The 15,054-nt window shown below is 36.9% G+C and overlaps 1 protein-coding gene across 2 annotated transcripts in view; it reads right to left on the bottom strand.

The window, feature by feature from the left end:
- The window catches only part of LRRC7 (leucine rich repeat containing 7), a 621,984-nt gene that overhangs the window by 489,358 nt on the left and 117,572 nt on the right, over window positions 1-15,054 (bottom strand). For both annotated transcript variants that reach the window (XM_027971033.3, XM_060410795.1), the window contains exon 2: window positions 4,421-4,518. In XM_027971033.3, the coding sequence (XP_027826834.2) occupies window positions 4,421-4,518 (98 nt within the window). The remainder of the gene's footprint in view (window positions 1-4,420; window positions 4,519-15,054) is intronic.

Raw genomic sequence — 15,054 nt, 5'->3', positions numbered from 1 at the left:
CAAGTTTCCAGAGACCCATCACAAACTTGAGATGAAGTCAGTGAGAAGAAAGGTAGGCTTAAGATCTTTTAAATTAATGCACCCCACTTCTTATATTGCATGTACTATTCCCTATTTCTCTATCCTGTTCACTGTAAATCATCCAAGGGCTTGACTGGTTTTCAAGCCTTGATTCATTGACACATATTTAGTGTGAAATTCTTAAAAAAGATGGTTTCTGAAAGAGAACATTAAAATAGGAAACACAATCCCAAAAGAATGGGTAGACAGGTAAAAAGCAAGAGCAACCACAGCAAAAGTGAAAGGTGACAACCTGATATGGAGGGACACTCAGATAAAATTCTAGATAGGAACTGGCATTTACAAAACTCTCGAGTCATCAGGGAAAATGAACAGTAAATGAACATTAAATCATGTTCAATAACTTCTTTTTTTTATATTATTCACTTTAATAATTAATATGCCCTAATCTGCATTTATTTTTTTAATTTTTTTTTTAAATTTTAAAATCTTTAATTCTTACATGCATTCCCAAACATGAACCCCCTCCCACCTCCCTCCCCATAACATCTTTCTGGGTCATCCCCATGCACCAGCCCCAAGCATGCTGCATCCTGCGTCAGACATAGACTGGCGATTCAATTCACATGATAGTTCAGTAACTTCTAATATGAAGGCAAGAACTTGACTAATTATCATGATTTTTACCAAACTGGTTAATACAAGAATATTTTGACATTTCATATAAATAATGAAGTAAGCAACCGTATTGAGAATGCGCATATACCAAGGAACTGCAGGAGATCTCTAGATCCTAAATGTGGCCCTCAGCTAGACTCTTGGTCATAAAAAAATCTAGACTCTTGGTCATAGAGCCATAAGAAAGCAAATTCTGCCAACAGCCTAAGTAAGCTTAGAAGTGGCCTCTTCCCCAACTGAGTTCATGATGAAACTTCAGCCTAGTTCTGAGGCAGAGAATCTAGCTAAGCCCCACCTGGATTCTTGATCCAAAGAAACTGAGATAAACTGTTTTTTAAGACAGCAAATTTGTGATAATTTATTACAAAGCAATATAAAATTAATACAGCATCATAAAGAGATTATGGCTAGTCTGAATAAAAGCTGTCTCAGCAGAGTGATTGAATAGGAGCCAGACTGCATTGATTTGAAGGAGTGAGAGGAGGGTAAGTGGAGTGAGCATAGATGACTCTTTAGAGAGGTTTGCCTGGGGACAGAAGGAGAATGTAGGACTGTAGCTGAATGGTGCTTTGGTTTTGAGGACAAAGTTTTTATTTTTGTTTTTTTTATGGGAAGTAACGAGCATATTTAAAAATCTGCCTTTTTGAAGGATCAAGTTTTACTTGATTCTTGAAAATTTGTACTTGATTCTTGAAAATTTGCTTGGCTATGCTAAATGCAGCATAGCTAGATATAACTTACATGAAATAACTGGTTAAAAGCAGTATGTCTGATGACCTAATATCAATATTAACATTGAAAATATTGTAAATGATTATAAAAGAAAGTAGTATAAATTCTGTTATTCAGCTAAACCCTCTTGTTTGCAAATCTCCAAATGAAAGAGGGCTTCCTTGTGTTTGGAGGATCCTATCGACTAACAGCACATACACACACATTGTCAGAGTCAAGTTCCACTATTCTTTCAATTCTCAGCAAAGGAAAGCCACTATTATTTGACTTTCTATGACGATTTTCTAAGGTGGCAGCTTTCCACAGGAGCTGACCTGTAAGTCTTGATCTAGACCCCATGTTGAATTTGTAGAATTAAGAGGAAAGAACGTGAGACAAATTACTATCTATCTAACACTGCTGCAAGGATTCCAGCTTTGTGTCATTTGTTTACAACCTGTTCCTTATGGTAAATAGTAGTTATAATTTCCCTACATTTACATTTCTATGATCAAAACATGCTTTGCTATTCTCAAATTGTTAGCTGAAAATAAGCACTGCCATAATAGTTGAAGAGGAAGAAAGCAAGAAAGAAGAAAACTTGCCACATCCCAAGTTCTATACCAGGTACTTAATATAAATCGTCCTTAATTCTCCAAACAAATTTTCAAGGAAGACTCTTTAATTATCCTCATTTTTCAAATAAGCAGACTGACTCATTTAGATTAAGCAAATAATACCCAGGGTCCTACATCTGATCATATTGTGTCACATTAAAGAATAAATCCTTGTGTATAACTTTAAAGTTAATGTCTTAATTAACTACTGTATTGCTCTCATTCTAAAAAAGAGTATTCTTTCTTAGGGAATTAACAGCAGTCAATACCAAACACGAAGAACTATGTATTAAACTAATAGGGAATAATGCGAGAGAATATTGCTTTGTATGTTTCTAATTTCTCATTATGTCCTTCCATGTTCAACAACATCATTAATCCAGTTGAGCTCCTGTAGTGATATTTCAAAAATTGTCCTGACTGCCATGATCCAGTTGTTGAGGATTTGCTTGTTACAACAGAATAAAGTTTTTTTTTTAATGTACCTTACGTTAAACAACAAAGACTTAGTTCTGAAATATGTCTATTATTATTAGTCTTTTGTAACCATGGTAATTTAATGTCATCTTACAGCCAGTCACTTGACTTAGCCTAGTGGTGTTTAGGTTCGAGCTTGCTTCAGAATCTCCTCTAGGGCTTCTTCAAAACACAGATTATAGGACTAGACTATCAGCTGTTTGGATTCAGTAGATGTGGGTTGTAGACCTTAAAATTTGTGCTTCAACAGCACATTCCCAGGTTCTGTTGCTGGTCAGGAGACCATACTTTGAGACCCACTGGCCTAGACAAGGGTTTTAAAACCTTTTTCTATAAAGGATCAAGTAAATACTTTTGGCTTTGTGGACCATATAATTTCTGTCACAACTGCTCAACTTTTCATTTGTTGTGGAAAGCAGCCATACACAATTCCTAAATGAACAGAGATGGCTCTGTTTCAATAAAATTTCATTACAGAAAGAGGTGTCAGGATATATTTGGACTGTAGCTGGTCAACCTCTGGGTTAGACCAACTCAGTATAAGAGGGCTGAAAAATGACTTTATATATACTAACTATACTCTGTGACTCCAAGAGAATCAACTATAGCTTTATTTGCAAAATCCCTTCTAAGTTTCTAAATAAAACCTGCAGAACTATAACAGAGACTAAGTTGATTGTGTTAAACCATCATAGAGGAGAAATCCTGGTGAACCCAATAAAGAAGGAATAGTTTTATGCACAAGTCTGCATTTTACAAACAGTTTTTGTCTTAACATGCCCATTAACTATATCTTCATTTTTAAATTTTAGTTTTACTTGGATATTGTTTATAATGTTGGAAGTTATAAATATACCAAAATGAAACACTATATCAAATGACATAGATGCCAACCCAATCAGATCATCTATTGACTTTCTAATAAAATGAAAGAAAACAAAAGCATACTGCTTGCTATGAGTGTGCCCAGATTTAATATATTTGATCTTCACCCAGAATAGTGTACTTCAAACTAATTTAAAATACCAATATTACCTTAAAAGTCTACTAAATTGTTTATGCCAATGAATCCACTGCATTAGCTCTATCCTAACACAATGTAAATTCCTGTAAAAATACATCATTCAGATAAATTTTTGTCATAATAAATTGCGATTTAGTTCCCTGAAAATAACCAGATGCAAATGCCATGAGGAAAGCTAGTATTATGGGTCATCATATAAACTTAAAATACACATATTATGATAAAAACATCTCCAACAATGCTATAGACTAGAAACATTTAGACAAGATCTCTGCAATTATATATTGGAACATTTCGATAACTTAAGGATGGATTAAAATGGCTTTATGAGGGAATACATGACTCCTCGTTCAAAATCTGTTCCTAAATTCAATTAATTCAAATGTTTCATTTTGAACAATGGATTTATATTTGCCACTAGACAGTTATCTTTAGATCAATGCAGTGGTTTTCAAAGAGTCCTTGGTTTGTTGTTGTCTTGTTTTGTTTTTTAAAGGTTGAAAGAGTACTGTGGTCAAACAAAACTGGAAAATGTTCATTTAAAACAAATTAAAAAAATTTTTTTAACTTCTTCAGAAGCAGTATTCATGGAACATATGTCTAAGAAAGATGTGGTAAACTGTGCGGCCTTTTCCAATCTCATCTGAACACAGAACCAAATTATCAGTAGAGCATTTTGAAGTACACAAGAAACAATAAAGAAAACAATGTTCTTAGTGCCTAAACCCAGGTACTATATGATATTTTTTACAGTAATTTCAATTAGATTCAACAAGTATTTGTTAAATACCTCTACTATTTGATTGATCACTTAAAGGTTAACATTGTAGTTTTGTTATGCTACTCACCTAAGACTATCTAGAACAAAGTTAATCCTATTAAACATACTTACACTCCTCTTCAGGCCTCTTCCGAAGTGCTGCACGAACTTCTTTACAAGGACTTCTCTGATATTGTGGGGGATTCCTTCCCCGTATTAAGTTCTCCATCCTATAGGAGGAAATTAAAAGGATAGTTTAATATAAAAATCTTGATACATTTTTTAAAATTAAATGATTTAGATTAAGAATCAATGATTCAGGTATATAAAGATGCTTAGTAGACCACATCCTTAAGAGTACTGAGCAAGGAGCAGGACAGTCAGGAGTGGCAGAGACTGTAGTAAACTGGAGAGGGCTTGACTTCTCTAAGGCATTCCAATTTTAAAAATATAGAAACCCATGTGGATGAAACTCATATGCACTTTCTCCAATTAGGGACTCTTATGGGCTGAATGTTTGTGTCCCTACTCCCCTCCACTCCTCCCATCTCCTACCTTCACAGGTTGAAACTCTAACCCCTTAAGTAACAGTATTTTGATGTGGAACCCTTGAGAAGTAACTAGATTAGCTCAGGTCATAAGGGTGGGGCACACATAATGGGATTAGTGTTTTTATAAAATGAGGAAGACAGACTAGAGCTCCCTCTCCCCTGCATAGGAGGATACAGTGAAAAGGCACCAGGAAGAGAGCTCTCGCCAGGCACCAACTCTGCTGGTGCCTCTATATTAGACTTCCAAGACTCCAAAAGTGTGAGAAAAGTGTGAGCTTAAGCCACCCAGTCTGTGGTATTTTGTTATAGTTACCTAAACTAAGTCAGAGACCCATTGATTAAAAAGTGGTTACTTACAAACAAACACATTGATTAAAAATCAGCTTACACTTTAGAAAGAAAAAACCTTTCACCAGCATTCTGAATAGCAGCTTTCCAGAGTTTACTTGCTGATTTCCTCTGTGACAATGATTAAATTGACAAGGGTTTTCTAATTCCAAATTAATTGTGACTCCTTGAAAATATGGCTAATAAAAAGTGCACTTCTCAGTTACTTTCAATGCTGACAACCAGAAAATAATAATAAATGCACCAAATGCAACTTGAGTTGGAATATTAAACAGAATATACTTTGTGATTAGTATTTTCTAGTTTTAGTAAACCTTACAGTTTTGTGCCACCATTGTACACTCTACTTATTTTGAAAACATTAAGCAACTATTGAGTGTTCAAGATTTGAAAATTCAGAACAAAACAGTGATATGTATCATTTTGAAAATAAAAACATATACTTATAAGAATCTGCTATATAACCCAGGAAATTCTACTCAATACTCTGTAATGGCCTACATAGAAAAAGAATATAAAGAAAGAAAAGAAAATATAAACATAGCTTAACATCTACATAATTATTCTAATGGAATACCACTGTGCTGGCTGATAGCATATATTGAAAACAGCATGGTTGTCATGGGTTACAGTAGTGGAAGATCTTCTAAGGTTAGTGGTACAGAGACATATTTCTAGTGTCTAGAGAGGAAATTGGGAAAGGATGATCCAATAAAAGCAATATGTAAAATGGCATGATATATGAGTAAATAACATTTTTGTACTGGAATAGTAACATAATAGGGCTAGTAGTAAAGAACCTGCTGCCACTGCAGGAGACATCAGAAACTTGGGTTCAGTCCCTGGGTTGGGAAGACCCCCAGGAGGAAGGCATGGCAACCCAGTCTAGTATTCTTGTCTGGAGAAATCTCATGGACAGAGGGGCCTAGTGGGCTCCAGTCCATAAGGTTGCAAACATCCGGACATGACTGAAGCAATTTAGCATGCACGCAGTAACATAACATTATTCCTATGAGAAGCTGTCACTGGTTCTAAAAACACTTTTCCAAATATACTTACTGATACCAATCTATTCATAGGTAAGGACTACTTTGTGTGTATGTGTGCATGTGTGTGTGTACTCACTCATATGCCCATGCTATGTATATAAAGTACATGAAAATATTTCTCAATGTGTGATAACTTGAAACAATGTCACTCAAAGCTCGAGTGAGAAAAAAGTTTATCAGTGTATGATAATACAGTGACAAGTAAGAAAATGAAAATCTCAACAGTTTAAGACATAATTTTCTTTAATATTATATATGAGGGGCAGGGTCTGAGCTTCCAGGACCAACTCTGCAGTTTCAGTATAAACCATGCAAATTATACAAAATGTTCTAGATTCTGACTCTTGAATTAATTCAATGCAGAATTCTGATTACATGTTTCAGCAAATGCATGTATTTTCATGATGATATAATAACAATTCAAGTGAACTTAAAATTAACCACTAGTATTCACAAGCTCAAAATAGTAAACTGCAACAAACATAACCTACAAATGCAAGTATCTACATAAGATTGTGATTTAACTTTAAAAACCAATTTTTAGTCATCATGATTATACTAATGAGAGATTACAATTTATCCTGGTTGGAAATCTAAGTAAACCAGTCTCTTAGATGGGTTATTAATTTTCTTTTTATGTATCTGACTATTGAATATATGAAAACAAAAGTGGTCTAATTGATTTCCATGTAACTACACTTGAGGGTATACCAGAAAAACTGAATGTATGTTAGAAAGTAACGGTAAAGATTCCAGGAGAGTTTCACTGACAGTGGTTGTTAATTGGCATCAAAGATCATGAAGAATTATGGTGCCCAAATGTTGCATTATGGGAATGCTCACAAGTAGATATGCAAGAGATTATGCAGTATTAGCAAAGAAGCATGGTTTAAATGTGATGAGCCCAGGTTCTGGAATTGGACTGCCTGGGCTAAACTCCCATTCTGTCTCTTAAAGAAATATTTCAGGGAAAGATACTTAGTTATTTTGGGGCTTCCCAGGTAGCGCTAATGGTAAAGAACCCTCATCCCAATGCAGGAGACACAAGAGTCATGGGTTTGATCCCTGAGTTGGGAGGATTCCCGGGAGAAGGGCATGGCAACCCACTCCAATATTCCTGACTGGAGAATCTCATGGAGAGAGGAGGCTGGCAGGCTATAGTCCATGGAGTAGCAAAGAGATGGACACAACTGAAGTGACTTAGCACACACTCATGCATACTCATATAGAAAAAGTATATGTTATATGTAAATATAATATTATACAAATATATATATTTGTAAAAATGTTTATCTTCAAATTAACATGTTGATTTTTTAACCAATTAGTTATTTTAGAAATGCTTGCTTTCATTTATAATATTTAAAATTTTTAGAACCAAGAAAAAGATAACTGGGGTCAAGGAAACTCACTATAAACTATATATACAACATAGTAATAGATGAATGTAAATTCAAATAGCATTAAAAGTTGTCAGAATGCTAAGTGGGAAATATACTTTGAATCAAATTAAATGTATTACACAGCAATGTTCATGTCCAAGCTAATATAACTGTGAGATTTCCACCCTCTTGAGATTATACTTCTGGCTAGTTGAACTCTTCTACCAGATGACCAGTGTCATCTACAATATACAGTTTGCATTAAATGGTCAGACAAAATGACCAAGAATGAAGCCTTGGAGCACAGCCAGGACACAGCAAAGATGCTATTCTAGCTACTCTCAGGCTTGGCATGTCACCAGCCGGGAGTGTGCTAACAGTGCCAGCAAGGAGAGATTAAGTGTGATGACCACAGGCAAGACAGATGCTCTAACAACTCATTGAAGAGCTCTGGAAAGTGCAGCCTACATGTCAACTGCTGGGAAAAAATAGGGGCAGCCAGATTGATATCAAACAGCATGAAAAAGCAATCAGAGGTCATGAGCAACCATGTCCATAACTCTCTTGGCAGTGTCTCCAAAATAAAGGTCACAAAATTATCTGAGAAAATTTATATAATACAGATTCCCCCATTTTCAGTACTAAAGATTTCCATTCAACAAGCTGGGGTCAGGTCCAGGTAGATATATATTTTTTCAACATTAATTGAGTGAGTACATCAAGGTTGTATACTGTGACCCTGCTTATTTAACTTATGTGCAGAGTACATCATGCAAAATGCCAGGCTGGAGGAAGCACAAACTGGAATCAAGTTTGCCAGAAGAAATATCAATAACCTCAGAAATGCAGATGACACCACCCTTATGGCAGAAAGTGAAAAGGAACTAAAGAGCCTCTTGATGAAAGTGAAAGAGGAGAGTGAAAAAGCTGGTTTAAAGCTCAACATTCAAAAACCGAAGATCACAGCATCTGGTCCCATCACTTCATGGCAAATAGATGGGGAAAAATTGGAAACAGTAACAGACTTTCTTTTGTTGGGCTCCAAAATCACTGCAGATGATTACTGCAGCCATGAAATTAAAAGATGCTTGCTCCTTGGAAAAAAAGCTATGACAAACCTAGACAGCACACTAAAAAGCAGAGATATTACTCTGCAAACAAAGGTCTATATGGTCATATGGTCATATGGTCAAAGGTCTATATGGTTTCTAGTAGTCATGTTTGAATGTGAGAGTTGGACTATAAAGAAGACTGAGTGCCGAATAATTTTTACTTCTTAACTGTGTTCTTGGGGAAGACTCTTGAGAGTCCCTTGGACTGCAAGGAGATCAAACCAGTCAAGCCTAAAGGAAATCAGTCCTGAATATTCATTGGAAAGATTGATGATGAAGCTGAAACTCCAATACTTTGGCACCTGATGGGAAGAACTGACTCATTAGAAAAGACACTGATGCTAGGAAAGATTGAAGGCAGGAGGAGAAGAGGACAACAGAGGACGAGATAGTTGGATGGCATCATGAACTCAATGGACATGAGTTTGAGCAAGCTCTAGGAGATGGTGAAGGACAGAGAAGTCTGGCATGCTGCAGTCTACGGGGTTGCAAAGAGTCGGACATGACTGAGTAACTGAACAACAACAAAAAGTGCTTCTAAAACAGCCTTAGTTATAATATTGGCTTTGGGAACCCATGTAAATAAAAATATGTATATTTGAAGATGCAGGAAATGGGAGTTCAGTGAGTTCTACTGGTTCAGAGGTAAGGTGAGGTCTGGTGAGAAGACTGCAGTTAGGATAGGTACTATCAAAAATAAGAAGAGTGGCTGGAGCAACAGAGTCAAAGGCTTGCCATGTCAGTAAGTTTAAAGTGTCTTCCATGTGATACAAGTCAAACATCTTTTTCTTTCCATTGCTACTCCATCTTTCTTGATATTCCTTCCAGGGCCTAGACTATGGTCAATAGACCATAAGTATTTAATAAATGATTCAGTGGATAGATGAAGTCTGCTCTATCCTGGCAGAAATATTTGGAATATTCTCCTTTTTCATTCCAAATTTTACCCATCTTTGAAGATCTATTTTTAACTTCTGATTACACTCAGAAACAAATTCAACCACTTCAAATATACTCAGTTCTTGCCTTCTGATTCTTCTCTGTGATATCTACTAAATGTTTGGAAGTGTAACCAAAGATCTTCCAGCTAATGTTATTCTTCATTTCAATGTTTGGATCCTTTACTCATATAGATTCTAGCCCATTTGAGGCCTTTGACATAACACATTACATTTGTCAAAACACTATCATATAATTTGTTTCGTTTTCTTGACAATTCTGAAGTAGATATCAGTGCATTACTATTTATAGATGAGACAACAGGAAGTCTAAGCAATTAAGTAACATAGGCAAGGCAACACATGAGGGCCAGAGGAAGGACTTGAACTCAGGTCCTTTGACTCCCAAAATTTAATCTTCATCTCACAATGCATAGAAAAGGTTGTCAATCTTTTCTTTTTCCTAATTTTTAGTGTCTCAAAAAGTAGTTTTCTTACTGAGTTGTAGATGTTCACTAAATCTTAAAATATGGAATATTTATCAGTTATTGTCACTTTAACTTAGGCTTCTATTAAGTCTAAAAACTAAATAGAAATAATTCATAGTAAAATAAATAAAAGTAATAAGAATTTAAAACATGAAAATGTACTTATGCCTGCATATAGGAAAAGGAAGAAAAATATTGCTATATGATTTTTGAAAATAACGATTGGTAGTCTGTTCTGTCCAGGGAACTAGAATAATAAGGTGGCAACATATTGTGACCATCCATCCTTACAAAGTTCTAAGGTCAGGTGACCACTCAGCTTTTCAGAAATCCTTTGTTGGCTTTGAATTTAAGAAAAAAGAGGAAAGAGTTATTAATAAAAACGCAGTGGAAAGTGTTCTTGCTTTATCTCTGAGCTGTTGGTTTTGTTTTTATGGAAAGTGGAGTATGAATTCAGCACTCCAAATCAAACTGGAGCCAAACTAGAACTATGAACACATATTAATAAAGTAGCCATTAAAAAGTCTCAAGTATTTATCAAGATCCAATTTGAACTCCAAATGACAGTGCAAAAATAATCAATACCGAATTATCTCAGTCAAATATTTTGAATTGATATGTAACAAGGACAAACTGGACAAAGTTAAACAGAAAGACTGTTGTGAAAAATATCACATTTTAACTACCCTTAAACTGCTCAGGTTGAGAGTGAAATGCCTAAGAGATTATAAAGATAGATAAAGCACTGTTCAGTTGGAAAAGAAACAGATGTGTGATTTATAAAGCCAGTGATGATAATTTACCAGACATTCAAGAATCATCGATAGTCTCAAGGAGAAACTGGCTTTATACTGCCATGTCATACATTTATGGATGCCAGAAGAAATATCAAAACCTCACATATGCAAATGATGCCACTCTAATATTGAAAGCGAAGAGGAACTAAAGAGGCTCTTGATGAGGATAAACAGGAGTGAAAAAGCTGGCTTAAAACTCAAAAAAGATGATGATCATGACATCCAGTTCCATCATATCAGTTCAGTCACTCAGTCATGTCCGACTCTGTGAGACTGCATGAACCGCAGCATGCCAGGCCTCCCTATCCATTATCAACTCTCAGAGTTCACCCAAACTCATATCCATTGAGTTCATGATGCCATCCGACCATCTCATCCTCTGTCGTCCCCTTCTCCTCCTGCCCACAACGTTTCCCAGCATCAGAGTCTTTTCAGACAAAAAGACTGACTCCTCTTTGCATCAGTTGGCCAAGTTTCAGCTGAAGTTTCGGCTTCAGCATCAATCCTTCCAATGAATATTCAGGACTGATTTCTTTTAGGATGGACTGGTTGGATCTCCTTGCAGTCCAAAGGACTCTCAAGAGTCTTCCCCAGCAACACAGTTCAAAAGCATCAATTTTTGGTGCTCAGCTTTCTTTATAGTCCAACTCTCACATCTATACATGACTACTGGAAAAACCATAGCCTTGACTAAACAGACCTTTTTTGACAAAGTAATGGCTCTGTTTTTTAGTATGCTGTCTAGATTGGGCATAACTTTCCTTCCAAGGAGTGAGTGTCATTTAATTTCATGGCTGCAGTCACCATCTGCAGTGATTTTGGAGCCCACAAAAATGTCAGCCACTGTTTCCACTGTTTCCCCATCTATTTGCCATGATGTGATGGGACCAGATGCCATGATGTTAGTTTTATGAATGTTGAGCTTTAAGCCAACTTTTTCACTCTCTTCTTTCACTATCAATAAGAAGCTCTTTAGTTCCTCTTCACTTTCTGCCATAAGGGTGGTGTCATCTGCATATCTGAGGTGATTGATATTTCTCCTGGCAATCTTGATTCCAGCTTGTGGTTCATTCAGCACAGCGTTTCTCATGATGTACTCTGCATATATTAAATAAGCAGGGTGACAATATACTACTTTTCCTATATGGAATCAGTCTGTTGTTCCACGTCCAGTTCTAACTGTTGCTTCCTGACCTACATACAGGTTTCTCAAAAGGCAAGTCAGGTGGTCTGGTATTCCCATCTCTCTCAGAATTTTCCACAGTTTATTGTGATCCACACAAAGGCTTTGGCATAGTCAAGAAAGCAGAAATATATGTTTTTCTGGAATTCTCTTGCTTTTTCCATGATCCAGAGGATGTAGGCAATTTGATCTCTGGTTCCTCTGCCTTTTCTAAAACCACCTTGAACATCAGGGAGTTCACAGTTCATGTATTGCTGAAGTCTGGCTTAGAGAAATTTGAGCATTACTTTACTAGCGTGTGAGATGTGTGCAATTGTGCAGTAGTTTGAGCATTCTTTGGCATTGCCTTTCTTTGGGATTGGAATGAAAACTGACCTTTTCCAGCCCTGTGGCCACTGCTGAGTTTTCCAACTTTGCTGGCATATTGAGTGCAGCACTTTCACAGCATCATCTTTCAGGATTTGAAATAGCTCAACTGGAATGCCATCACCTCCACTAGCTTTGTTTGTAGTGATGCTTTCTAAGGCCCACTTGACTTTGCATTCCAGGATGTCTGGCTCTAGGAGAGTCATCATACCATCATGATTATCTTGGTCATGAAGATCTTTTTTGTATAGTTCTTCTGTGTATTCTTGCTACGTCTTCTTAATATCTTCTCCTTCTGTTAGGTCCATACCATTTCTGTCCTTTATTGACCCATCTTTGCATGAAATGTCCCCTTGGTATCTCTAATTTTCTCGAAGAGATCTCTAGTCTTTCCCATTCTGTTGTTTTCCTCCATTTCTTTGCATTGATCACTGAGGAAGACTTTGTTATCTCTTCTTGCTATTCTTTGGAACTCTGCATTCAGATGCTTATATCTTTCCTTTTCTCCTTTGTTTTTCACTTTTCTTCTTTTCACAGCTATTTTTAAGGCCTCCCCAGACAGCCATTTTGCTTTTCTGCATTTATTTTCCACGGGGATGGTCTTGATCCCTGTCTTTTGTACAATGTCACAAACCTCCGTCCATAGTTCATCAGGCACTCTATCTATCAGGTCTAGTCCCTTAAATCTAAAAAGCCTTTTGATGAAAGTTAAAGAGGAAAGTGAAAAAGTTGGCTTAAAGCTCAACATTCAGAAACGAAGATCATGGCATCTGGTCCTGTCACTTCATGGGAAATAGATGGAGAAACAGTGGAAATAGTGTCAGACTTTATTTATTTATTTTTTTTTATTTTCATCTCCAAAATCACTGCAGATGGTGATTGCAGCCATGAAATTAAGAGACGTTTACTCCTTGGAAGAAAAGTTATGACCAACCTAGATAGCATATTCAAAAACAGAGACATTACTTTACCAACAAAGGTCCATCTAGTCAAGGCTATGGTTTTTCCAGTGGTCATGTATGGATGTGAGAGTTGGACTGTGAAGAAAGCTGAGTGCCAAAGAATTTATGCTTTTGAACTGTGGTGTTGGAGAAGACTCTTGAGAGTCCCTTGGACTGCAAGGAGATCCAACCAGTCCATTCTGAAGGAGATCAACCCTGGGTGTTCTTTGGAAGGAATGATGCTAAAGCTGAAACTCCAGTACTTTGGCCACCTCATGCGAAGAGTTGTCTCATTGGAAAAGTCTCTGATGCTGGGAGGGATTGGGGACAGGAGGAGAAGGGGACGACAGAAGATGATGGCTGGATGGCATCACTGACTCGATGGACGTGAGTTTGAGTGAACTCTGGGAGATGGTGATGGACAGGGAGGCCTGGTATGCTGCGATTCATGGGTCGCAAAGATTTGGACTCAATTAATCGACTGAACTGAACTCAACTGAATGGAAATCAAACCTTAATATTCAATGGAAGGAATGATGTTGAAGCTGAAGCTCTTATACTTTGGGACCTGATGTGAAGAGCCAACTCATTGGAAAAGATCCTGATGCTGGGAAAGATTGACAGCAGGAGAAGAGGGTGACAGAGAATGAGATGGTTGGATGGGGTCTCTGACTCAGTGGACATGATTTTGAGCAAACGCCAGGAGATAGTGAAGGACAAGAAAGCCTGGTGTGCTGCATTTTATGGGGCTGCAAAAAGTCAGGGACAACTGAGTGACTAGAAAGGAACATATCTGAACTATCCATCATTTTTAAAATTTATGAGCATATGGAAACTATTTAAGATATGTTTTTTGAATAAGGTAAAATATAGAGATATAATATATTTACCTACTATTTAGAAATTAACACAATACATATTTATTTATTGACATTGTTATTCAGTCACTAAGTCATGTTCAACTCTTTTGGGCTCCATGGACTGTGGCTCGCCAAGCTCCTCTGTCTGTGGGATTTCCCAGGTAAGAATACTGGTTGTTGTTCAGTTACTTAGTCATGTCAGAATCTTTGTGACCCCATGGACTGCAGCATACCAGGCTTCCCTGACCTTCACTATCTCCAAGAGTTTGCTCAAACTCATGTCCATTGAGTCAGTGATGCCATCCAACCATTTCATCCTCTGTTGCTCCCTTCTCCTTCTGCCCTCAGTCTTTCCCAGCATCAAGGTCTTTTCCAGTGAGTTAGCTCTTCTCATTTGGTGGCCAAAGTATTGGAGCTTCAGCCCTTCCAATGAATATTCAGGGTTGATCTCCTTTATGATTGACTGGTTTGATCTTCTTGTTTTCCAAGAACACTGGAGTGGGTTGCCGTTTCCTAGGGATCATCTTGGACAAGGGATGGAACTGGCATCTCCTGCATTGGCAGGTGGTTCTTTCTTACTGAGCCACTTGAGAGGCGCAATACATATTTATAAACCCAGTCTGATTTTTTCTCCATTCTTTCTTTCCTTCCTCTACATACCTTGATTTCAAAGATTGAAAACAACACTTGTGTTAACATTTGCTTTCATGATTTTGAGTCAACATTTATTGAATGAGAATACTAATGCCAC

This window comes from Ovis aries, chromosome 1 (genome assembly GCF_016772045.2).
Source record: "Ovis aries strain OAR_USU_Benz2616 breed Rambouillet chromosome 1, ARS-UI_Ramb_v3.0, whole genome shotgun sequence".
NCBI classification, from domain to species: domain Eukaryota; kingdom Metazoa; phylum Chordata; class Mammalia; order Artiodactyla; family Bovidae; genus Ovis; species Ovis aries.
The sequence above is the reverse complement of the archived record's forward strand: the minus strand, read 5'-3'. Positions and strand labels throughout refer to the sequence as shown.